Source organism: Xiphophorus couchianus, chromosome 17 (genome assembly GCF_001444195.1).
Source record: "Xiphophorus couchianus chromosome 17, X_couchianus-1.0, whole genome shotgun sequence".
Lineage (NCBI taxonomy): Eukaryota > Metazoa > Chordata > Actinopteri > Cyprinodontiformes > Poeciliidae > Xiphophorus > Xiphophorus couchianus.
In genome coordinates this window covers 7,305,522-7,331,599 of record NC_040244.1, presented here as the reverse complement: position 1 = coordinate 7,331,599, position 26,078 = coordinate 7,305,522, and the positions used below count along the sequence as shown (strand labels likewise).

The window sequence follows — 26,078 nt, the reverse complement described above, 5'->3', positions numbered from 1 at the left end:
TGCTAAATTATTGAATAAATAGACATATGAGCTCAACAACAAAGCTAATTACTGTTTCAAAAAACAGTAAATAAACTAACAAAGTGCTTTTATACCCATTTAACTTTCAAATGTTTCAGGAACTTTTTTCCTGCTACATATTTAACATTTAGATGCTATTTTAGTCTAATGCCTTTTAGCACAGCTTGAATACAACAAGCGTCCCAACAGATTTTTTTTAACAGAAATTAACACCCAGTAGGACAAGAGAAGCAGCTTTGTCATCAATTGCATAAGCAACAAATCAATTAATAGCATGATAAACTAAAACGACCTCAATAATTTTCATTTGCATGATTTATTGTTTTTCTCTCATCAGTCTGGTGCTTTCGTCTCATCTAGCCCTTTTTTCAAGTCTAATTTTGCAGAGACAGTACAATTCATTTTATTTGTTTTGTTTATTTTGGATATGTAAAATCTCTTCCAGTTCCAGTGTCAAATGTTCATTAGGATTCACGTTTATTGATGCTTGAGATTGCGTTCTTGCATTTAGATGCCCTTATTACCATTATACTTGGAAAGGGTCTCAAAACAATAATATTATTGTTTGTCACAATAATAATCGGTTATCGTAACAGGTCTTTCTATTGGATATTACTTTTCTGTCTCCAGAACCACACAAATCTGAGTATAATTAATTGCATTAAAATGTTTGTGCCTTAAAATCTATGTAACTAATGCGTGAAAGTCCCAGCCCAAAGTTATGTTATGTCTTTCTATTTGTTTTTCTGTGTACTTTATGACATACAGACATGTGAAGAAAACCCTGGAAACATTTTACTGTTTTACCCAAAACGTCTTAAGGTTCGTCATTCTGTGAAAGGTTCTGCAGGCCAGAGCTGCACTTTGCTGAAAAGCAGCGAGTAAGCTGGACTCTGCGGTGTCCCTGCAGCCGAGCTGACACGTCTGATAAGCGCTGCAGAGCTTTCAGCGCCACGGACAGCTCATTCAGCCCAGACTTTCTCCTCTTATTGCCACGGGGCGCAGTGACACTCGCGTCCAACTAAATGTCTGCCATGCCTGAGTTAACAGGGACTTCACCCTGTGGACGGCTTCGGTCACTGACGCCTGGTAGCGCCCCTCTCCTCTGTCGTTGCGCCTCAGCTCCGGTTCTGCTGCTCACTCCGTATTCTGAAGAGGCTTCTTTAGTGATTGACCTTCTCAGGAGCACGAGAAGCAAAAACCTCACTCCGTCTCCTGTAGTTGTCCTGATGAAATACTCCCATTTACTGACAGAAAAACTGAAAATATGACAATATGTAGATCTGGCGAGGCTTCTTGTTTCAGCAGCGTTGCTCTGAAAGAAGCAGCTTTTGGCAATTTCCTGCATTGTCACCGTTCCAGTAGCATCTCAGTGGGACAACTGGCAAGCAATCATCCCATAATTTGATTTCTGTGTTAGCATATGCTTGTGACTTCCAGAAAGTGAGATGAATTAAATCTAGAAGATAAATAAAGCGCTTTTTCTCCATGTTTTGTCAATATAACTAAAGACAAACAACTTCCGGGTTTTAGTTACTGCTTTTGGTGACCAAGATAGATTCCTATGGAAGATAATTAAGGCCACAAAAAAAAGTTAAATAAACTTCCGACTGTTTACTTAGAATTATTTTCTCAGAATTCCAACTTTACTTTCAGAATTCCGACTTTTTCTGAGTTTTGACTTTTCTCAGAATTCCAACTTTTCGCTCAGAATTCCAACTTTTTTCTCAGTTCCTATTTTACTCAGAATCCCCGTTTTGCTCTCAGAATTCTGACTTTTTTTTTTTTTTTAAAGATTCTGACTTTCAATAATCAAACATTCTTGGGTGTGTCAATTATCTTGCAAGTTTATGAAAATAATGACCTAAGTGTTTCTTCCTTGTTATAGAATTTGGAAACCTGAACTCTAGTCTTTCCCAAATTTACTTGGTCGATTTGAGTTTTAAGACTAAATTTGCCCAGTGGTGCAGGAAAAAAAAAATTTTTTTTCAGTATCCCTAATTCTCTTGTGTAGATTCCTGCTTGTTGTGGCTTCAAACAGCAGAATTGTGTGAAATGCCTCCTGAAAGGTCATCCCAAGACGGATTGGAGAGCGAAAGGAGAGAGTGTAACCTTTACCTTGCTGTGCTGTGTGACAAACCGAACCCAGTTAAGGGAAAGCCGCAGCGTTTACGTTTTGCCTCTCCATTCCTGGCGCTGCTGACGGATCAATGATTGATTTAAATGTTCTTTCTGGTAACACAGAAACTGAAATAACAGCTTGATGCTTGAAGTGAGAGCGCGGAAGATTAATGGAAGGGCTCGGGTTGTACATGTGTGCGGTCAGCGTGTGGCCACATGAAAAGTCTAATCACTAAAAGGGAGGTTGCTTGGCAACAAATGTGAAAAACAAAAATGACAGAAACATAACAGGGAAAATGACCAAAATCTTTTCAATTTCATTTCCTAACTTCCTTGTTTCCATTAAAAGAAAATATGGAGCCCTTCCAGCATGACGTCATGCACACAAGATCCGTCCTCATCTCCCTGCTGGAGGGCAAGAAGTTGCTCGTTAATGATGGCTAGCATTGGTTTTAGCTGTTATCAATATAACACACTAAATTTTAAATGTACTCCTCATTTGTAAAAGAAAAAGAGGTGCAATGCTTTTCTACTAATCGTCAGCACTACAAAAACTAGATTAAGCCTGGAAAAGTTTTAATTAAGAAGTGAGGGAGAGGTAAGTAGTTCAGTTACGCTAGCTTGACTATGACGTCTGTAACATGTAGGTGTGCTGTGGAATTTGATGTGTTTCAGTTCAGTTAAAAAAATAATTTAAAAAAAGGCGACAGACACCAACTCTGACAGATTGTCAGTAGAGCAGGTGTTTAAATTAACTAATTAAACACTGTAGTGTTAGCTTAGCTTAATAACAGCAGTAGCTAATCTAAAACAGTGATCACTTATTAATGAACGCCAAACAAACACCAAGCCTGAAAACATAATACTCTAAGAGACTGCATGTTCTGTTTTTTGTGTGGGAAAGGTTTGTTTTTCTGTGTTGAATCTAGAAACAAAATGTGGCGGTGTTGTCAGTTGCTCCGACAGCAAGTCTGTGTGTAGCATAGCCGACGCAGAGAGAACGAAAAAGTGGTCTTGAGTTGTTCTTTAACGATCTTTCTGCGTTATTTCTCCCTTTGCTGTGGTGCACTGCTCTGAATTGTTAACATTACTGTACTACAGCGGCACAGCGGCCATGGATACCATGTCAAAGAATCGTCTTTTTGCCCTCCAGCATTGTGTGCATGCACAAAATTTCCAGATGTGAACAATAACATGTCAGAGGTTTTCATAAATTCACTGGACTCCATTTATAATTTATTGTGGATCCCAAATGACATTTTACCTGGACCAGAATCCGTTTTGATCAGGTATTTGGTGTCTTTTCCCACATTTACATTTGTTAATTTTAATATGTGCAGGTTTTTTTAGCTGTTACTAAACTTATAATGCAGCTACAGCACAGAGTTTGGTTGGCCTGAACGTTAAAGCAGAAACTTTGCAGAGCGGTTTTCAGTCAGACTGGATGTTTTGCTCTGCCTTTCTGTAGAGAATTCAAAATTTGTATCAAATGCTTGAGAGACGAGGAAGAGTATTAAGCCTGTAGAAGAACATCAACACAAATCTGAAATCCGAGCAGAAAAAAGGAATAACAGTAAAAGAAGCCAGTATGACAGATCAACCAGGAATCTGTCGCAATCCCCGACTCCTCATTGGCAACCTGGACTTTATGTTGATAAAAAAGTTTACCCACCCAGCTGAGGAGTATTTGATATTATTTACTTATAAATGATGATGGTGAAGAACATGCTTTGAATTTATAAATCTTAAAATAAAGTCAGTTATTTTCTGTATTGGTGAAAAAGCAAAAACAAGCAAAGAAATCCCTCAAATAAACAACTCTCCACTGTTTCTGTTCAGTTTTCTTCCTCTCCTTTTCATTAATGTGTTTTTTGTCCTTATTTGTAATTTACTTTTTCACATTTATCTCATTTTGCAGTTCTGCTTATTCTAATGAAGCAGTTCAGTGACTTTTATCAACTTTGTCTTGCATTAGGAGCTGATATGACAGTATAAACATGGTATTAGTGTTCAGTTAATATTTAATTAAAGAAATATAATTAACGTTGTTTCCAAATCTCATTAAATTAATCAAAGAAGGCTTTAGGGAAATTGTTCCAACTTTTCTCTTCAGCTGAGATTTCGTTCATATTCATACTTCAGTCAAAGTGAAACACTGCAAAAACCCAAAATCTTACCAAGTATTTTTGTCTAGGTTTTATTGCAAATGCATTAATACGTTGAAAATAATTCTAAACTTTTCAGCAAGATGCAGGAACTTGTTTTAAGTCAACAATTCCTAAAAATGTGAAATCAGTGGGATTTGTACGTTTTCATCAATATTAAGGAATTATTTACTTAAAACAAGCTCCCATATCCTGTTGAAAAGTTATTTGTAAGCTAGCTTTGTCTTATAGAAAAAGAAACTAGCTCAAAATGAATTGCTTCTGTATGTTTTTGCAGTGAACACACTAATTAGAAAATATTTCTTCTGAGTTTTTTGGGTGTAGATGTTCATTAGTTGTCTCCTGTTGCACATTATTTCCGTTCTCCCATCCACATCTGCCTTTTCATGTATTTTCTATGTTTTCACCAGTTTTTTTAATCATTCTTCTTCTTTTTTTTTACCCTAAAGCATGTTTTGTGTTCTCAACATTTCAGGTCACTATTCACCCTGGAAGACTCCAAAACAGGTAACATTTGACAGCATCAGATATCAGGATTATTCTTCTACTCCTCCTCCATCACGCTAACTCCACTAAAAACTCACTTTCTGATATTAGATTCTAATTTATTGTTATGAAAGAGCAACAAATCCAGGCATCTTGTTAGCTTTATAACACACCAAACACTTTTTTTGATCAGATACACTTTTCCCTGTTTGTTTTTGTCACGCTCTTACGCCTTTACATGTTTCTCTCTGCCTTTCTCTCTTTCTTCGTCTTGTTTTTTTATAAATCCATTTCACGCCTGGACTTCCTCCCAGCGCTGCTCTGACCAGTCCCTGAACCTGGCTCGTGTTGTTCCCATTTCCAGATCCGGAAACCCAAACCGGCGCTTTTAAAGAGCTTCTGTCGTTTAAATCCCTCCATTGTTCACTACTTCAGCTCCATCTCTGTATAATCTCACATCTCTGAAAATAACTGCTAAACACTGAGTGTAGTTTGACTTGGAAAAAGTATTTCTATAGCTTTAATAGTTCACATTCAAGCTATAGAATTGTCACATTTTGACACATTTAAACCACAAACCTATTTTTTTTAATGACATGTAATAAATCAACAGAAAAACAAACGACAAGCAGCAGCTCCCTGTTAGCAGTTGTAAAATTAAACCTAACTAAAATCCACAACATTAACAATAATAAGTTAAAAATGTATACAAAACATAAGAAAATTACTCATGAAACACTGTATATGATTAACTTTGTCTAAAATACATGTTAAAATATATTTGCAAAGAAAACACAGAGCTGATTGTAATGGGCTCTTTGCACCTCAGCTTCCGCGTTCGGGAAAAGCGGCTCAATTGTTTCCGATCTATTGAAAAAGGCTCTTTACACTGGGTGTTTGCAGAGTTTGTCCAAGGTAACAATTAATGATGAACATCGATCCGAAACCCCAACAAGTAAGCTGGAGAAAGGTTTTAAGATGTTTGCCTCGTTATACTTTCACAGATACGAAGGTGAGTTTTACTTTCTTTAAACTTTGTGGCTAACATTAGCTTTAGCTTATGCTAGTTGGCAATATTCTCGGACATTTTTCTTGTTAAAATGTGCTATTTAAGTATCTAAAGATTTTTTATCCATTCTAACGGACAATGTTTTTACCTTGTTTTCAAGTATATTACGTGGTTTATTGTCATTAGTGTCAGAGACCAAGTAATGGGGATTTTACAGTTCAGGCTTTTTGCTTCTGAAGCCTGAGGACCAACAAGCCCATAGCCTAACAGTAGAGCAGCTCTGGTGTCGGAGTTCTAGTTCAGCTGATGGTTCAGGTTCAAAGTTGTTGCTTTTAGAAAAATATGGCCGTGTTCCTTAAGGTCTCCGTGTTACTTCGCTTTATTAGTTTTGCATGTTTCTTGTGAAGCAGGACGGTGTTTACAGCGGTTTGTTCAGGCGGATCAGTAGCTCGGCTGTCTGGCTCTGGTCTGCTCTCTCGTTCCCATAAACTCTCTTTTAGGCTGAATACAGAAGTGATTCCATGGAAATAACACAGAAAGCTCCTTTACCTTCTTCTTTAGGCTGAAGAAGCTGATCCGGAGTGAAGTGAAGGCTGTAAACTTTGCTGTGCGGCGTTAGCTTTAACTGGTAGCGAGGAATATTTACAAGCCACCGTCTTCTTAATTCAGGATCCCTTGGTAATCCATGAAAACTTAAAAGCCCATTATATTAGGAAGACAACAACGTGCATAGTATTGTTTTTTTTTTGCGTCTGAAATACGACTTTGTCTTTTCTAGCTGTCATGGTAACTCAAAGCGGAAAAAAGCGAGCCGCATTTGTGCATGCGGTTGTGACGTCAGCGCGGCAGGTGCAAAGAGCCCATTCAAATGGCAACCGAAAAAAAGGGGTGGGGAACTGTCAGTTACTGGTTGCTATGGTAACCACCAAGAGCAGCATAGCAGAACTTGATACATCAATAAATGGAGAAAACAACTACTTGACTAAAAATAAAATAATAAAAATACACATTAGTTTTATTTTAACCATTTTATTGTTAAAATAAAACCCTGTTGCATATAAATAAAAGTGAGTTCAGCCTTATTTAGTAACTTATTGGATAAATACTTGTAAATAAAATCTAACAATCGCTTTTGCTCCATCAAAATGAGAAAAATTAGGTATAAAAATGTGTATCAAAGAGTTTGTTTCCTGACGATCGTGAGCCACTAGAGGTAGACTTAAAAAGTCAATCAGTTGATCAGTAAAAGTGCTTGAAAGGTTAATTAAGCTTGACAGTAAAAAGTGGTGAAAAGGTTACTAAATCACCACAATGAAAAATATTTATCTTGATTACTAAATGTCGGTTTAAATCCAAATTAAAAAGATATGAGGATGTCAGGAAAGCCATTGATGAAGTCATAAAAAGTGGTGTAAAATCTTTTGGGGGGAAAAAACTTTTTTTAAGTAGCTTTATATGTATATCTAGAGTTATAATGGAGTGATTTATAATTTTAAAAATCATATGTAAGAATGGCCTAGTCAAAGACCAGCTCTAAATCTGACTCCACCCATGTCTTAAATAAATTTTGACTCAAGTTTGGATATTGCAAAGATGCATATGTATAAACTTTTGTGAAGGTCTGAATCAAGAGAGCTTAAAAATGAAATGTACTCCACACTTTTAAGATTTCTAATTGACATGAGCTCAAAAAGAAGGGATTATTTTGTGTTTCTGAAATACATCAACATTTGTGATGGTTCTGTGACAAAATGAGAAAAACAGAGTTCAGTCTAATTAGGCTTCCACAGCTCAGAGTCAAACATGGAAGCTTTGATTAACAGAGTGGGAGTAGAGCATTGGCTCATTTGTCAGATGGACTTTCCGTCCAGCAAATCTTTGTCTGCAGATAAGCCTATTTAAATTTGTCTGTCAAATTCAGAAAGTCTCAGGTAACCACTAGTTAATGCTGCAGCATTTTCAGATGTTTTTACTGAATAATGCAGATTAATTAAAGGTAAAAGAAAACGGTTTGGGGTCACATCGGAAAGCGCATTTCATGTCTGCAGCTAATGTTGGCTCTCAGAACCAGCTGCTCTGTATCTTCTGTATCTTTGATAAACGCGCCAGTCATACGGTCTCAGTTTTCCCTCTGTTCCGAGTTGCTTTGACTATTCCCGGCGTGTCAAAATGTCGTCTCGGCTGTCTGTTCGCTGTCCTGCTGTGACTCACGCGGCCGGCTCATCTGACACATTGAGGCTGGCGCTCAGACTGACTGGTGTTGGAAAAACTGTCGCTGCCGCCGCAAATTCAAGATGTTTCTCTTTCAAATTAACGCCAAACCGCCCACCTCTCTTCACTTTGGAAACAGACAGAAGCTTTTGCCGTTTTCTTTTCCTAAATAAATTAGGCCAGACTGCTTCTTCAACTACTAATTTCACTAACTTGTTACTTTTCTAAGCTCTTTCCCCAAACACCAATAAATACTGCAGCAGATAATTGAAAATTTCATCAAAATCTTTCAGGTGTGGATAGATGCTCCCAGGAGCTTGCTTTGTTTGGAAAAAATCAAGATGGTCGTCAAGGAAAATTAATTTTTGCTCTAAATTTGCCAATATTTATCACAGGTGAATGCTTTTGGTGTCAAATCACTAATAACTGGACACACATAAATTATTTTCTTTTTTACTCTTTTTTTTTTTTTTTTTTTTTTTTTTACCAATTATTAGATTTTTCAAGATGGCCATCTTTGTTGTTATGGAAAATAAATTTTTGCCCTAAAATCAACAATTAGATGAATGTATTTGATCTCCAATTAAAGCCTACATATTTTAAACCCTAGAAATTGTTTGCATTTCCCTTTTTCCTGTGTCTTCTTTTTCTGGTGGTGAGTTTCAAAATGGCTGCCATGTTTGTAATAGAGAGTATATGTTTATGCTAAAATCGGCAGTAGTTGTTAGCCACGGCTAACCAAAAAGTTAGGTTCACTGACCACTAATTTGCAAAACAAAAATCTTAGCTGTGCTAACGCTAATCCACTGATAACTTAGAAAAACTGGCACATTTTATGCCAACAACTGGCTAAAAAGGCGGAAAAATGGCAGCCATCTTGAAATTCAAGTGGCTAATGGGCAAAATGACAAACATACGAGCTGAGGGGTGAGCATTCTAATTTTAATGCTGTATCCACACTTGAATGATTTTTACTTTTTACTAAGAAGTCAAAAGCGGCCGCAACAAATCTGTCAAGCTTTGGATTTCTACTAAAATGCCATGAAAAAGGTCAATAACTTCACCGGTTTCTGCTATTAAAAGCTCTGCTAATCTCTAATATTAAATGTATATATATTATTTGATATGTTTAATATTATTTGTTGATGTTTCATCCTTATTTACCCCAATAGAGCACATATCACTGTACATAATTTTAAAAATAAAATAAAAGCATGGTAGTTATTGTTTTGGATAAAACTCTGTATGGGCTGGTTCTCATTAATATTTTTCTTCTGGCATTAATCAATAAATAGGAATAGAGAACCTTAAAAAATTATCAATGCAAACGTGTACAACACAGTACACAGATTTTTACAAGCTAGTCCAAAAAAAAACAAGTTAGTAGTAAATTTTTTATAGTGGGTAATGTGTTGTATGAATGTCCAAAGCTTGACAGGTTTTGCATCAGTCAGGGGTAGCCAATGATCATATCTCCTTTTTGTATTTGAACCATACCAATGGAACTAAAATCAAACATCAGATGTGGAAAAAAAGCAGGAAAAGGAAGCACTGACCCATCATGCCGCTGTGCTTTGCAGGTACTGGAGCAGTGGGAGTTCCAGCAGGGTCAGAACAGCCCCGCTCAGACCAGCCGCTCTGCTCCCATTGTCTCCCACAGCGCCCCCTTCCCAACACACCATCTTCACATGGCCTCGGTCCCGGACTCAGCCTCCGAGGCCTTGGCACTGGTCAAACCTGACCCCTATGACCTTTTTGAGAAGTCCATGGCTATCTATGAGAGTAGGCGTAAGTACTGGAGCTTTTACTGCAGGTGAAAACACACAGGCACCTGCTGTAGGTATGAAGGATTGTAAATGATTTCCTCCTAATCCATAAATAGCATAAAACAGACAGAAAAGCAAATATACAGCAGTTTTTACTGATTATGAAATCCTACCAATAACTGAGGTGCTGGGCTGTTTCTTGCTATTTGCCACCACAGGGCTCCAAAGCTGCATGTTTAGCCTAATTTCTGAAAAATTAAATATCTCATCATATATAAATAAAATAAATTGCAAAGATTAACTTTCAATGGTGTCTTTCTCCATTATTAGGCCTTTTCTTTTGTACCGCATTTTCACAGAGTGGTGTATTGACCATTAAGAAGTTTACTTATATATCAAACTGCACATTCTGGGTTGTAATGTGCATTACGACCCAACAAAATCAAAAGAAAATGCAGGAAGAAAAACAATCAATAGATAAAGGCTATATATTTTTTGGCGTTGTGGGATGGATAAGAGGAAGTGCAGCATCTTTTTTGTTTTGCTAGCAAGTTTTTTTTTGTCATGCTAGCTGGAGGAACCAAACAAAGTTTAGTGGTTCATTAATGGCCCAGAAAAACAGAATAAAACGGAAACGGAGGAAGAAAAATTAATTTTCGGCATTGTGGGCTGGATAAAAGGAGGTTGTTGGATCTTTTTTGTTTTGTTTTGTTAGCAAGTTTTTTCCTGGTAGCTGGAGGAACCAGAAGAAGTTTAGTGGCACATTGATAGCCCTGAAAAACAGGAATAAGAAAACGGAGGAAGAAAAACAATCAATGGATGAAGGTGACAGATTTTTTTGGCTTTGTGGGCTGGATAAGAGGAAGTGTAACATTTTTAATATTTTGTCACCATGTATTTTGTCCGGCTAGCTAGCCTCATAAACTCGAGTTTAGTGTTTGCTGAACATGCCTGTTTTCATTGAAGTGTTTATTTGGATGGTAGAGTTTTTATAAACACTCAACATCTGTGTTTTTATTGATATATAGAGGGTTTGCTGTTTTCTTTGTGTCACAGCTTTTTAATCAGTTTAATTCACTTTAAGATGTGTAATTTTAACTGTAGCCGGTTTGCTTGTAAAATGTAATACATTGTGGTGTTTTTGTGGGAATCTCTTCATTTCATTTTGATAAACGGTTCTGCAGAAACGCATCCATGAGTAAACAAAGTTCATCTCTTCCACTCCTAAAATATACAGCACAGCAATAACATAACTCTCTGGCTTGTAATATACTAAAAGGGTAATTTTCTTGTTGTGATGATATCATATTTTTTTTCCTGTGGGAGTTACAAGCAGTTGAAAGCAAGTTTTAACCTTTATTTATGTGTGTACGTAGACACACTATTTCACAAGGATTTCATGCTTTTGTATGTCTACAAGTATGATTTTAACCTAACAGGATGATTTGATTTAGCATCTCAAAAATATTCTCAATAAATATGGTGGAAAAATGCAGGAAGAAACACTTGTTGTAGTTTTGCATATCACCTTAAAAAGGTCTGGAGAAGTAGCTTCTGTGATTTGACATGGTATCTTTTTGGGATTTTTGATGCTGGTTTTTAAAAACTGCTAGAAGTCGGGTGGACTGATTGTTAAATCTCCTTTTTATGTTTTTAAAACTAATGCTGTGGTGGTTGTGTCTCCTCTGAGCTAAAATTAAGGTTTTTTATGACTATTTTACTTGGAAGCTTGACAGAGGTAGGTTGACTTTACAATGTGTGTCAATCCTTAATTAGCTAAGAGGAGAAAATATACACTTCAAAAACACAAAATCTTACTTTTCTAGTGCAAATGTCTTTGCACTGTTGAAATAACATAGCTTACAGGTAACTTTTTGACTTGTTTTAAGACAAATATTCCTTAATATTGATGAAAAAGTGCTAGTTCCACTGGCAAATTATTTAACTTATAACAAGACATTTTTCACAGAATATATACTTACATAAATGCTCTAGAAGACATTTTGTGTTTTTGCAGTGTATATTTTCTCCTTTTAGCTAATTAAACTTGTTCTAGCCTGTTTTAGCAAGCAAAAACACAAATGAAGTAAGAATTGTTTTCTTGTATTTTATATTTATGATACCTTCTGGGGGGTTTTCCGGTTGTAAACCGTTTGTTTACTGGTAATCCTGTTGGTGGGGATAACATCTGTGTCAGTCTGTGGTCGTGATTCTGGTCTCTCATCATCCCTGCCGAGTCCCAGCAGAGCGCCGCTATGATTAAAACAGATACAATTGGAGTAAATTTTTCATTTGCAGCCTCTTGTCTGTGGCCGGGTTTGCCCCGGCGCTTTGCGGATCACGGCGTAGCGTGACGCCCCTGACTGCAGATCAATGCTTACATCCCACCCTGCGTTGTAAATAATGAAGAGCTGTATTACTCTCTGTAAGCATTTCCTGACTTTATGGATGATGCTGAGATTCTGCGATGACATTAGTGCTGACGGCGGAGTTCGGGATTATATGGGAACATCTGTTTGTGTCCACCAATATGTGGATATCTCTGTCTCATTGCTTTGGTTTTCTCTTTCTCTTTTTGTCCAGAACCTGTTCAACCAAGGACCGTTTTTCCTGTGGACTCTACTGGTAAATATAACCTCTATGCGTATTTTTAAATGGGACATATTATACAAAATTCATATCTGCCATGTTTTTGTTCTTCCATTTGGGTTTCACTTGCTTCAAAAAACCACCCAGACAGTTTTTGGCAATCAATTAATGCTTTTTGGTGTCTGAAAAATGAGCCGTTTCAAAATGTTAAGTCACATCAGTCAATCAATAAAATTTGCAACAAGGCAGTTCAAAGAGTTGTAATTCATAAAAACACAAAAATCAACAATTGAAAAAAGTTTTTTCCATTATGCACCAAAATGTGTATAATGGAAATGCAACTCTAAACAGGTTTGTTTTTAGTCTAGATTTAAAGGAACTTTGCGCTTATCTACATTGCGCTATTGCCTAGCAACCTCAAACCGTAACCTAGCAACCCAAGCTGAGTTCCAGCACATTTGGTCAGCTGGTTTTACCACTTTACAATGGCTGCTGGAAAAGACAAGTGTTTTTGTTGACTTATCATTCAGAAACCACTTGCTGCATTCTTGTTTGTTGTATAGCAGGCTTCACTTCTGCTTTTCAAAGATGTACAGTTGTGTAATTGCGCATTAGTTTGCAGCCATTTCCACGTGTGAGTGTAAACGTTAACTTGTGGAGGCGTGCGTGGATTAAAAATGATAAAACGTCTTCTTAAATGATGTTTTAAACTGTCTTATATTTAAATAATTCCTTGTACATACAAAAAAAATTATTGTGAATTTAAAAGCTTAAAATTTTTAAAACTTTTTAAACGAGATTATAACTGTCAGCAAATTTTAACAGTTTATATTTTATGAATAGTGTGTTTGATTACTCTTACTGCTTATTTTTGCAGTGTTATTTAGTTCGTTGTTACTGAAAGAATGGATTGGATTACAGTAACGCTTTAGTTACAAAGCTGCTTCCAGAGACATGATTTAACGTTTTTTTCCCTCCCCATTAAAGGAGCAGAGTACCAGGACATCGAGGTCCACCTGCGCAGACAGAAGTCTGGGTTTGGCTTTCGGGTGCTGGGCGGTGACGAGGCCGGGCAGCCTGTGAGTGTGGAGACACGTGAGAAGGCTCGTATGGCGATGGGTGTGAAACCCTGTCATTTTCTACTCTCTAATCCACTCCACTCCCACTGTGTGTCCCTAACCCCCGACCCCTGACCTTTAGCCCCGAGAGAGTGCTGGCTTGCTATTGATAGGATCCCACCAACATACAGTGACTTAAAGAAACTTTCTCACATTTTTCCACATTACAACCACCAGCTTTAGTGAAATTTATTGTTGTTGTTTTTTTTTTTGACAGACCTACACAAATAACACATAATTTTGAAATATAAATGAAAAGAAAACATGGTTTTCAAAATAAAACCTCTGAAAATTATGGTTTGAATTTCTATCCAGCACTACTAAGAACTCTAAAATTATACTTGAGTAAGAGTAGTGCTACTTCAACATACTTTTTTGAGTAAAAAAGTATTTTTGTGTACGCTATATACTGTAAACATATCAAGGTAATGATGTTTGTATTTTACAATAAAAGTAAAACACTTAAGGTTTTCCGTTGTGCCAAAATGGCCTTCAGTTTTCAGCAGACGGTATTTTTACGCTACTGAGATTAAACTCCACTCAGATGGACTCTATTTTTTTAGTTGGTTCACTTAGTTTAAATTTATTTTACTGGTTGTGTTTTCATTACAAATGGTTGCAAAATTTTGTTGATAGAAACAGCACATTTTCATAATTGTGCTGTTTATATTAAATAAGAAACGCAATTAAAATCACATGTAAAAAAGTTTACAAAAACGTCCTCCTACCACTTTCTGTTATCTTCTTTGTTGTTTCCGCCAGTAGTAATATTTGATTATTGATTACGACTTATGTGAATGTGAATGTTGCCATCTAGCAGATTTAATTTTATGGTCAATGGAAATGTAGCTACTGATTAGTATCAGCGTAAAGTAGACGGATTAGAACACAGGTGTTAAACTCCAGTCCACCTGCAGTTTTTAGATGTGCCACAGGTACAAAGCACTGGAATGAAATGGCTTAATTACCTCCTCCTTGTGTAGATCAGTTCTCCAGAGCCTTAATGACCTAATTATTCTGTTCAGGTGTGGTGCAACAGAGGCACTTCTAAAAGTTGCAGGGCTCTGGCTCTTGAGGACTGGAGTTTGACACCCCTGGATAAGAATAAGTAAAACAAAAACCATGTTATCACTTTTCTCCCACCTCAGTTATGTGCTATTTTGTATTAGTCTGTCACTATTATCATAATTAAATATGAAAAAGTTCAAATGGCAAATATTTCTGCAAGGCACTGTAATAAAGTATTCAGTAATACCTTATTACTGAATAACAATCACCCTAACATCTACTCAATTCAACATAATGCCAAGAATCCATTCATTAAACTCCCTGTGTTATGGAACAAAATGAACAGATTCTTATTGGAGCGATCATAGAGAAGAGTCCAGCAGATCTAGACGGGCGATTACGGCCGGGAGACGAGCTGCTGTTTGTGGACGGGATCCCAGTGGTGGGGAAGGCGCACAGATACGTCATCGACCTGATGCACGCTGCGGGGCGCAACGGACAAGTCAACCTGGTCATCAGGAGAAGGACGCAGGCAGGAGGTAAAGAGCCAGATAGGTTTGCAGCTTCTTCTCTACCTCTACCAGTCATTTCTCAAACTTTTTCAGTCCAACGGTCACTTACAGATTCTGAAAGAAAGATTCTGAGCTTTAAAATAGAAATCAAACAAGTTCTTTACCACAAGTGCTGTGTGCACTAACAACATTTCAGGGCTATTTGCAGAAACAAACATTTTATTTCAGCCAGTAAAGAAATAATTTTATTTCAGATGTGTAGATGCAGTTAGTCAGCGTGGGGCGCAGCGCTGTTCACCACTTCGTCACCATATTGCATTCATCACAGCCGCAGAAACAGATCTGCAGGTCTGTGTCATGCTATATATCTTAATAGGGTTCAAAAACAAAAGTTATGCAACTCGGGGGGATTGTGACAAGATCTTAAACCACTTATCCATCATTGTTTTTAAACACAATCTTTTGGTATGCTAACTATATTTGAGACCCAAATGGAAGTAAAATAAAACGTCCAAAATGTGAATTTTGCATAATAGGTCTCCTTTAAAGTCTTCTTTTTGAAATAAAAAAAGCCTAAATCACACTTTCACCCTAAAACAAACACTTCTCTCTGATTCCTGAAACCTCTTTAGCTTCGAGTCTGAGTCGGCCTGTCCTCCTCCGATCTCATCTTCAACACCTTCCCACAAACACGCACGCACTCTTTTCACCAGTTCAACCCGTCCCACTCCGCTCGCCCTCTCTGCCAATCTGTTCCCACCAAAATCTGCTGTCTCACTCATGCCTGACCTCTTCTGTGACCCTAACTTCCAATCTAATCGTCTGACTCCCACCGGCACTTTACCAAGTGTCAGACTTTGCTCTCTGCACCCGCCCTGTGAGTGCGCCTCCACCCACTTCTCCAGATTTTGCACATTTTTGGACATTATTTTCCTTTTCATAAGAATGCTTTCCACACTAGTTGGTAAAAGAAGGCAATTCAACATGTGGGCGGTGTTTACGACTGGAAAAATCTTGATGCAACTCAATCCTGTCCATTACTTGCAACATGATAGCTAAATTTTCTGGTGTAGAACAAACAGCTTTCAAAGTCTGATATCCATTAGGAGACTCTGATAAAGAACTAACTAATGTTTTTAAATATAGAAATGCAAGTTCTTACCAATATGTTTTTAAATCTGCTTGTTGGAAATTACGTGGGGGGAGTTTTGTTTGTTTCTTTGCATCATTTTCCATCCGACAAAAAAAGACCCATCCTCTTTTTGTTAAATTTTACATTTATCTTTTTATGTGATTTATTTATTTCAAACAGGTTTTTAAAAACAAGAAGAAAAAAACCAAAGAGCACAAATGCCTCTTTAGGCTGTAAATTTTGCAAACCTCTTCTCTAGCTGGCTGTTGAGACTTTCTGAGCTTTATTTTTTTAAACTCTGTATGTAGTGCATACTTGTGAACAGAGCTGAAATGATTAATCATGATTAATCTGTTTTTGATCTATTCTCAAGTGGCATAGTTTTAGCTTCACCTGGCTCAAATTCTGTAAAAATTTTCATTTTCTTATGTATTTCTAATATTGTATAAAATAGGTGGTTCAATGAAAAAAAATCTGTTTTGGTCAGAATAATCACATACTAAAATAATTGTTAGTTTCAGCACTACTTGTGAACGGAAATAATTTCCAAAACATTTTACAAATAAAAATCTACTTAATTTCCTGAAACAGACTGAATAGAATGTCTGTGAACATCAAATTTCAAGTAATTTTATTTATTCCAAAGGGAATTTACATGTTATCGAAGTATCTTCAAAGAGTTGTGTTGGATCGTGATTAATCATTAAACAGACTAAGATCTCTGCCGCCCCCTGCAGGTGAGTCGTGTCCAGAAAACAGCCGCAGTCCGGGCTCCGCCTCCACGCAGCACAGCTCGCCTCACAGCGACTACACGTACGCAAACAGCACCAGCCAGGCTGCCAACAGTGGCGCGGGCAACGCCTCCGCTACTTCAGACGGGACGTCCGCTGCCAACGCAAAGCCGAGCGACATCACGATCAGCAGGAAGGAAAGCGAAGGCTTCGGCTTCGTCATCATCAGCTCGCTCAACCGGTCCGAAATGGCTGCAACCAACAGTGAGTCTAGTAGCTGTTATGGTTTTTATGTTCTGATTTGACTTCCCAGAGTTCTCAACCCTTGAAATATAAAATACTAAAGCTCACTAAAATTGAAATAAAATATTTCAGCAGTGGGTGTGCTTTAGATATTAAATTGCTGAAATAAACTGGAAGGAATCAAAGGACCTAAGAAAATAACATTTGGCTAAAATCCACAGAAATATCTCTTTTTTTGTTGGACTACCTTTAGCAAACAATTTAATCTATGAATGCAGAGCACATGTCCTCTGTTCCTTCCTTGTTGATAAAAAATTATTCATCTTGATTAATTGCAGACTTAAATACAAATACAGGATCAAACTCTTCCAATAATGATGAAACGATTAATCTTGTTGAATTGATTTTTGAAATCATAGTCAACTAATTTAGCAATCAATTAATCATTAACTGAAGCATACAGACTTGCTCTCACATATGTGACATGAAATGATTGATTAATTGTGTTGAATCGATTATTGAAATAGTCTTTGACTAGTGTAGTAATTGATTAATCATTAACTGGAGTATACAGGCTCAGGCATAAGATGATTAATCGGAGGAATTGTGTTGAATCAATTAATCGTTAACTAGAGTAGAGAGACTCAAACTTCTCATTTCATGAAAAGATTAATCATATTGAGTTGGTTATTAAAATTATAGTCAACTGGGGCGTGCTGTGGTGGCGCAGGGGGTTAGCACGCCCCACATTTGGAGGCCTTAGTCCTCAACGTGGACATCGCGGTTTGACTCCCGGTCCAGACGACCTTTGCCGCATGTCTTCCCCCCTCTCCTCACCCTCTTTCCTGTCTGCCTACTGTAGAAAAAATACAAGCCACTAGCGCCGCAAAAAAAAAAAAAAAAAATTATAGTCAACTAAGTTACCTCTCAATTAATCGCTAACGGGAGTATACAGACTCAGGTATGAAGCATTTAATCAGATTTATTGCAATGAATCGATTACTGAAATAATCGTCAACTAATTTAGCAATCGATTAATTGTTAACTGGAGTATTCAGACTACTTTTAAAAGGGCCATTTTCAAAAATAACAGAGCAGTAATTAACAAAAACATACACATTCTGCATTTAATATAAAAAACAACCTTTTTTAATATGTTTGACCCACAACATATAAAATGGATGTTTTAGCATCCAATTATTAATCGGTAGATGCAAAAATTAGTAAATTAATTTACCACTGACCAAGAGTTCCCAAAAGGAATTTTCTGTTATTGCATTTTAGACATTAAATTTTTTATTTTCTCATTAAAAAAATAAAATGTATTCTTTTTTTGCATCTTTTAATGTATTTCTAATGTATAAGATAAACTGAAGAGGTTAAATGAACATGATGGTTAAATGATGCAGAATTTTTCTATCCGATTAATCAATTAATGGTCCGAATAATTGATAGAATAATGGATTACTAAAATAATTGTTTACTGTAGCCCTACTTTCTTGCAGTTTTTGGTTTGTCCAGGATCCATACTGCTGTAAAGCTGTGGTAAACTTATGTATTTCATATTGTAAAATGTGCGTAGAGGTTGGAGAACTTTGGGATTTTAGTTCTGGCTGAATAAAAGTGAAGCAGGTCTCTATCTCGCTCATCAATAATCCAAGCCCTCCCACTGCATGTCAGTCAGACACATCTTCACCCCTCTTCTGCGAGCATCAGCGCTTCGCCCACATGCATGAAAATATCCTGGAATTCTTACGTAAGCTTCCAGTGAAAAGCAAAATGAGCGAGGCAGAGACATGCTCACTCATTCAGGCTGTGAGGTTTATGCAGTCAGTCTTTTCGAGTACACACTCACTTGCGTCCGAACCCAACAGCTGTGCCCCATAAAATCGGCCGGATCATCGAGGGCAGCCCGGCTGACCGCAGCAGGAAGCTGAAGGTGGGAGACCGGATCCTGGCAGTCAATGGCCAGTCCATCGTCAGCATGCCACACGCCGACATCGTCAAGCTGATCAAGGACGCCGGCCTGAGTGTGACTCTGAGGATCATCCCACAGGAAGGTAAGAAAACATCAACACACACAAAGTCAACATTCGGGAAATGTTCTCCTGTTTTTTAATGTTATGCTAAATTCACATTTTGCATGTTTTTTTACTTCCATTTTGGTCTCTACTGTTTCTAAAAACAATCCACCTGCTTAAAATAACCACCTAGCATTTTCTAAGGCAATAAGGTAATATTTTTGGTGCCTGGAAAATGACCCATTTCAGAAACCTTCCAAATGTAAAGTCACAAATCAGAGAAGCCCAGCCCGTTACTTAGCAACCACAGTAGAGTTCCGCCCATTACCTAGCAACCCAAGCAGAACTTCAGCACATTTGGTCAGCTGGTTTTACCGCTGTATGCGCTGTACAATGGCTGCTGGAAAAGACAACCGTTTTGTTGTTGATTGAAACCACTTGCTTTTTTTTGTTAGAGGCTCCAGTTGTACTTTTCAAAGATGTATGATTGTATAATTGCATATCTGTTTGCTGCCATTTTCATGTGGGAATGTAAACGTTGAGTTGTGGGTCGTGGCCAGCAACAGCTTGCTTGCATTTAAAGTGACAGGACGTATTAGCAAATTAAGGTTTTTGTTATTTGTAAAACTATTGTCAAAGTATAATTGCACGAGATACTTTACATTTTACCGCAGTTGTAAGATTTCTTTTTTGTGTCGGAGTTCTCCTAACATTACAACTTTATTCTCGTAATATTAAGACTTTATTCTCGTGTTACTATGACTTTATCCTCATAATTTTATTTATTTATTTAGCCTGGCTTTGATACACTGTCATATATTGCAGTGTTTACTCAAAATTTTGTTTTTATTCGCAGAGCTCAGCAACCCTCCGTCAGCAACAGCCTCGGAGAAGCAGAGCCCCATGGCTCAACAGCACAGCCCAAAGGCCCAGCCCAACACTGCAGCCTCCCAGTCCAACCCAGCGGCAGTAGAACCTCACCCCTCTGCTGCTCAGCCCAACCCAGCTCCCCATCACAGCCCTGTGACCCAACTTCCTGTTCCTCCTCCTCAGATCTATACCCACGACGGCAGGTAGAAAAATAATCCAGATTGTAAAACATTTCTTCTATGAAAACAGTTGGTTAGCTAATTTTTCTATATGAATGATGTTTTAAGCTGTATGATTGGGTCACATGTTGTTGGTGTCTTTCCACAAGCTTAGGTCTTAAACGATTAATCATGAGTAATTGATTCTTGAAATAATCCTCGACTAATTTAGTAGTCAATTAATGGTTAATGTTAGTATACAGACTCAGAAAAAAGGCAAATTGCTGGACGATCAACATTCTCAGAGCAGTAATTAAGTCAAAATTGTACACAAATATGTACATGTTGTATTTAAGATTTTTTTTAATCCCTTGTCTGGATCTATGTTTTACCAAAAACTTCTGAATTGGCATAATTTAGCTTCACCTGTAATATTCTGTAAAATATTTGTTTCTTTGAATATTTTAATAATTTCTAATGTTGTATAAAAAAGGCTTAACTGACAAATATGCAGAATGTGGCCATTTTTTTTATTCGATTAATCGATTAATCATCAGAGAAATAAATAGAATAATTGATAACTAACATTATTTGCAGTCCTAATCAAGCATTTTGCGTTGTTTTTATAGAATTTTGGCCCATTCCTCTGGACAAAAATATTGTAATTAGGACAGGTTCTTTTGCTCTGTCCACACATTTTCCATTGGACTTTATTTTTACACTGTACCCTCACCTATTCACAGACTAACAAATTTGTGGACACAATGGTACTTGACATGATTTTGGTTGGTGTTTGCAAAGCAGCCAATCCAAGAAAACCACTTATGTTTCTTGTCACCAATTGGCTGTTCCTCCAAGACTGGAAATAAGGAAGTCTGTAGGAATTAGCTTCTGTTGTATTGCTAAAACAGTTTCTGCTGTTCATTTTGAAGTATATTTGATTATAAGCGGAATATCAAGTATTCAGTGTGTATGTAAATATCTGGTTTCATACAGCGTATGTGAGCATCGGATTTAAATGCAGACATTTTATCTTTCCTTATGCTATTCTATATATTTCCTCTTTTTTGCCATTTTAAATGTCGCCTTCACTCTCCATCACACTCTGTCTTTTGCTTTTTAACATCACTTTACTTTTAGAGACTACTAAATCATTTATGGTGGATGCATTGCTTCTTTAAAAAGATGGGTTAAATATTTAACCAAGAACTACAAAGTTCTAAACCGTCACAGTCATTGATATATTTTTATTAACATTTCATGGGATTTTTGCTGGAGGAAAACGCTTAATTTCCTGAATCTAGTCAGTTTTTTCTGGTTTCCATCAGAAATAAGCATTATCTATTTCCTCAGAGGTCTTCTTTCAGTCTGGGGTGTCTGTTAGTTACAGATCTGAGGTGAAGGCCAGACAAGACGTTAAACCAGACATCAGACAGCCTCCTTTCACGGATTACCGGCACCCTCCTGTGGCGGACTACAGGCAGCCGCCCACGCTGGACTACAGACATCCACCGCTGCTGGACTACAGGCCCTTTGCCATCCCAGACTACAGGATGCCTCCAGTTCAGGTAAGAAGGCAAAAACGGTTTTATTTTCTCCAATATACTGGATTTATGTTTGCCTTGTTCCAGACAATCACCATTTAAAGATCAGTTAATTTTTTTATTTATTTTTTGCATTTGTAATGAAAACCCCTGTTGGTTATCATTAATTAGGACATTAACTAAAGATTATTCTGTCAATTAATCAATTAATAATTAAAAATAATTGTCATATTCTGTACATTTTCCATTAAACCATTAAGCCTTTTTATACAATAAAAGAAATACTTTTAAAAATACAACTAAACAAATAATTCAATTCATTTTTAAATAAGAAAATATATTTGCATAGAATGCAATAACAAATCATTCCTTAAATATATGTTTGATAATTTGTTGCAAAGAAAGCATCTAACAATTATTGAAGTTATCGATTAATCGATTATTTTGACAATTAATCGTTTAAACGGATCTAACAGATCAGAAAATGGAATGTTTAAATTGTTGACTGTGTGTTCTATGACTTTGTATTTTTGTGTTTTTATGACTTACAGCACTTCGAACTGCCTTGTTGCTGAAATAAGTGATACAAATAAATCTGATTAATTTATTCATTGATCTGCAGCTAGAAATACTTTTAACATCAGCACAAAAGTTCAGTTTTATTCTGTTTGGTTTAACATTAGTACAATGTAGGACTTACAATATGTCTTGACTAATTTATGTATTAACCAATTAATATTTGGATAGCAAAAGTTGCTTAATAGTTTTAACAGAATTTGAACCAAGTGAAGCTAAAACTGCCATTTGAGCATTTTGGATAGAGCAGATTTTATTCACAAATATTATTCACAAGTTTTAGGGCTGAAACAATTAATCATAGTGAATCGGTTATTGAAACAATTGTCATTTAGTAATCGGTTAATCGTTAACTGAGATACAGACTCAAAAAAGGCATTTTGTTGAAACAAAAACAACATATCCAGAGCACTAATTAACACAAAACTGTACAAAACATATATACATTTTGGTTTTAAGATAAAAGAAAATACCTTTGGCTGTGAATATGTTTTAGTCAAAACTCTTCAAATAAGGCATGGTTTTAGCTCCATGTTCAGATTCACTAAAAGAACGCTATGTTACTGCTTTTTAGGTAATAAAATGTTTTCTTGGAACAGTTTTTCATCTTTCAATGTATTTTAATATGGTATGAAAAAACTTGAGTGATTAAATGAATCGATTAATCGTTACCTGCGACCCTACAGGTTTTAATTGTTTCCTAACATTTTCTCATCTATCATTCTCAAATTCCTCAGAGTATTTCTGTCCTTTTCATCACATTTATAAACAAACAGAACTAAATCCAACCGTGTGTGATGGGGGCTCGTTTCAGCTTTCGCAGGACTTCGACTATTTCACAGTGGAGTTGGAAAAAAGCATGAAGGGCTTCGGTTTCAGCATCCGAGGAGGGCGGGAGTACAAGATGGACCTGTTTGTCCTACGGCTGGCGGAGGACGGACCGGCCATCCGCAACGGGAGGATGAGGGTAAGCTTGATGATTTTTTATTTTTATTTTATTATTTATTATTTTTATTATTTGAGTCGTTTGACAAAGCTGTAACTCCTTGTTTAAAGGCTAGGCTGCTTTCTATCCATCTGGATTACATGGCGGTCACTCAGTGTAATTGTGCGATGCTATCAAAGCTGCTGCAACAACTTTTCTCATGTCATATTAAAACCTCCAGATTTTTCTCCTCCCATATTTCTAAAACTCATCCCTCCGCTACATGTGATCATACTTAGCTCAGCTTATGAGTTTCCGCAGCACCTCACTGCAAAAAAACACAAAATCTTGCCAAGTATTTTTGGTCTAGTTTCTAGTGCAGATATCTTGGTATACTTGAAGTAAGACAAAACTAACTTTCCATTGTACAGCGCATGCAGCGGTTAAACTAGCTGACGGGGTGTTCCGGAGGTTCCGCTCGGGTTGCTAAGTAACGGGGCTTGGCTTGGCTGGGGTTGCTAGGTAACGGCGTAGTGCCTCTGGAATGTAGCACCAAAAAACATCAACTTATTGAGGGTTTTTTTAGCAATTGGGCTGTTTTTTATTTTCAGTAAGAAATAGAAATTTGTTTTAAGTAAATAATTCCTTAATATTGATTAATAAGTACTAGCTGTAAGTGAAATATTCTGCCATTTTATTTTAAAAAAAGTAGTTTTCCCATTTTATAAGTGAAAATGTCTTGCTCTACTGGCAGATTATTTCCCTTATTTTACCTTTTTTATCAATATGAAGAAATTATTTACTTAAAATAAACTTTAATGTCTTGCTGAGAAGTTACTTGTAAGTTTTGTCTTTTTTTTAGTGTACTAAGATATTTACATTAGAAACTAGACCAAAAATAATTAAGATTTTGTGATTTTGCTGTGCTCAAAGTAATACCGAGTTTACAATGCCAGGAAAAAAAACCTATAAAAAACAGCTGTTATATTGACTTATCAGGCTCCATCTCCGGTTTGGACATTTTCTGATTTACTGCTACCGAAATATATTAAAACTTCATCTGCAGCTTTTTTGCTATCTGTCAACCAACTCAAGCCTCTGCTCTCTGCTTCCTTTTCTTGTATGTTTTACAACTTTTATGCTTTGGGCTGATGGCCCCGGTATGATCTACATTGCTTATCTGTAATGAACCTGTCAAAGATAATGTGTGCAAAATGCCCCCAAGGGAGGTATTACTCTCCTTCCTGGATGCTGCAGTCAACACAGTCCAGTGAGCCTGGAGGGAGGTAGGCTAGCGGACAGGGAGGAGTCCCTTTGGGGGGCTACTTAAAGTCAACTCACAAGCTGCTGTGAAATATGATCATATGGGAATACGCACTGCATTGAGCAAGAGTCTAGAGTTGTCTTGAAAAATACCTAAAAGAGTGGCAGTTTAGCACCAATCTGGGGAAATCCATCTATCTATCCACTCATCGTCTTCGAGATGAAGACTTGAGCAGCTTAGATAGGTTTATTATACATAACATGTTTATTACATTTTTGCACAAAATCAGAATGAAATGATTAGGGTCTCTTGTCACTTTAAATCCAAATAAGCTGCTGCTAGCCACAGCCCCAACTCAACATTGACACTCACTCATGTGAAAATGGCTGAAAACAGATGCGCAAATATATAACCATACGTCGTTGAAAAGCAGTAGTGGAGCCTCCTGCACAACCAACAAGAATGCATCAAATGGTTTCTGGATGGTAGGTCAACAACAAAACACTTGTCAGCACATACAGTGGTAAAACCAGCTGACCAGATGTCCTGGAGCTCCGCTGGGGTTGCTAGGTAACGGGAGCTGGGCTTGGCTGAGGTTGCTTGGTAACGGCAACCTGTAGAATGTGACACCAAAAAACATTAACTTATTGCCAAGAATCATCGGGGTGTTTTTTTTGTTTATTTGTTTTTAAGCCCTTGGGCTGTTTGTAGAAGATATTCACCGTGTTCCAAATTATTATGCAAATTGGATTAAAGTGTCATAAACATTACATTTTTTGTTGTGCTATTAAATTTTTAAAATCGTGCAAAATGTCAATTTTAAACAATAGGCCGGCATTTTGTTTTCACTTTCGTTCATCATTATTGCATGTTTTTTAAAATTTATTAGTAATGGCTCACTGTGGTTCACCCAAACCCCTACAAATGTTTTTTATTCATTTTCAAACTGATAGATTTCAGTCACTTTTTCCTTTGTCTGCAGCTTTTCTCTGTCAACCAACTCAACCTTCTACTCTCTGCTTCCTTCTCTTCTATTTTTTACAACTTTTACGCTTTGGGCCATCAGCCCAAAGCGTAAAAGTTTAAGGAAAACTGCTTATTGTACGTTTTCCTCCATCTGCACTGTCTTGTTAATGTGTTTTGTTTCCTGGTCTTGAATTTCTTCAGTTTGGTTCATGTTGTGTTGCTTTTTGACGTCTTCCAGGCTATTTCCTGTTGTCATGCAGTTTGGTTTTTTAGTTAATTCCTGATTTTTACAAGTCGAGCAGTAATCAGACTTGGCTGCTGCAGCTTTTCTAAATCAAGCAGTTTATCACAGTTAATTCCTGATTCAGTAAGAAGAGCAATTACTTTTTCATATCAGGAAAGGTTGTTTTGGATTTCTTTTCTTCTTACTAAGCAAAATTCAATTTTGCATTTACTCTGGTTAATTCTGACAAACAAAACAAACTTGTTTGGGCGTAAACGCCTTTTGGTCGCTCTGGTAATAAATTAAAAGTAAGTATTTATAATTTTTGAGTAATTTTCGGTTTTATTGTTTACATTAAGTTTAAAAACATTACCTGTAGTGATTTAAAGCACACTGAGGAAATCATATTAATCTAAAGA

At 36.9% G+C, this 26,078-nt stretch overlaps 1 protein-coding gene across 8 annotated transcripts in view; it reads left to right on the top strand.

Moving 5' to 3' along the window:
* Positions 1–26,078, top strand: part of magi2a (membrane associated guanylate kinase, WW and PDZ domain containing 2a) — a 250,094-nt gene that overhangs the window by 212,498 nt on the left and 11,518 nt on the right. For 4 of the 8 annotated variants that reach the window (XM_028043325.1, XM_028043324.1, XM_028043330.1 and 1 more), the window contains 10 exons: positions 4,783–4,814; positions 9,594–9,801; positions 12,363–12,404; positions 13,356–13,471; positions 14,841–15,033; positions 16,876–17,133; positions 18,987–19,172; positions 19,990–20,206; positions 21,546–21,729; positions 23,096–23,248. In XM_028043325.1, the coding sequence (XP_027899126.1) occupies positions 4,783–4,814; positions 9,594–9,801; positions 12,363–12,404; positions 13,356–13,471; positions 14,841–15,033; positions 16,876–17,133; positions 18,987–19,172; positions 19,990–20,206; positions 21,546–21,729; positions 23,096–23,248 (1,589 nt within the window). The remainder of the gene's footprint in view (positions 1–4,782; positions 4,815–9,593; positions 9,802–12,362; positions 12,405–13,355; positions 13,472–14,840; positions 15,034–16,875; positions 17,134–18,986; positions 19,173–19,989; positions 20,207–21,545; positions 21,730–23,095; positions 23,249–26,078) is intronic. The other 4 variants (XM_028043328.1, XM_028043332.1, XM_028043327.1 and 1 more) reach the window with 3 other exon arrangements.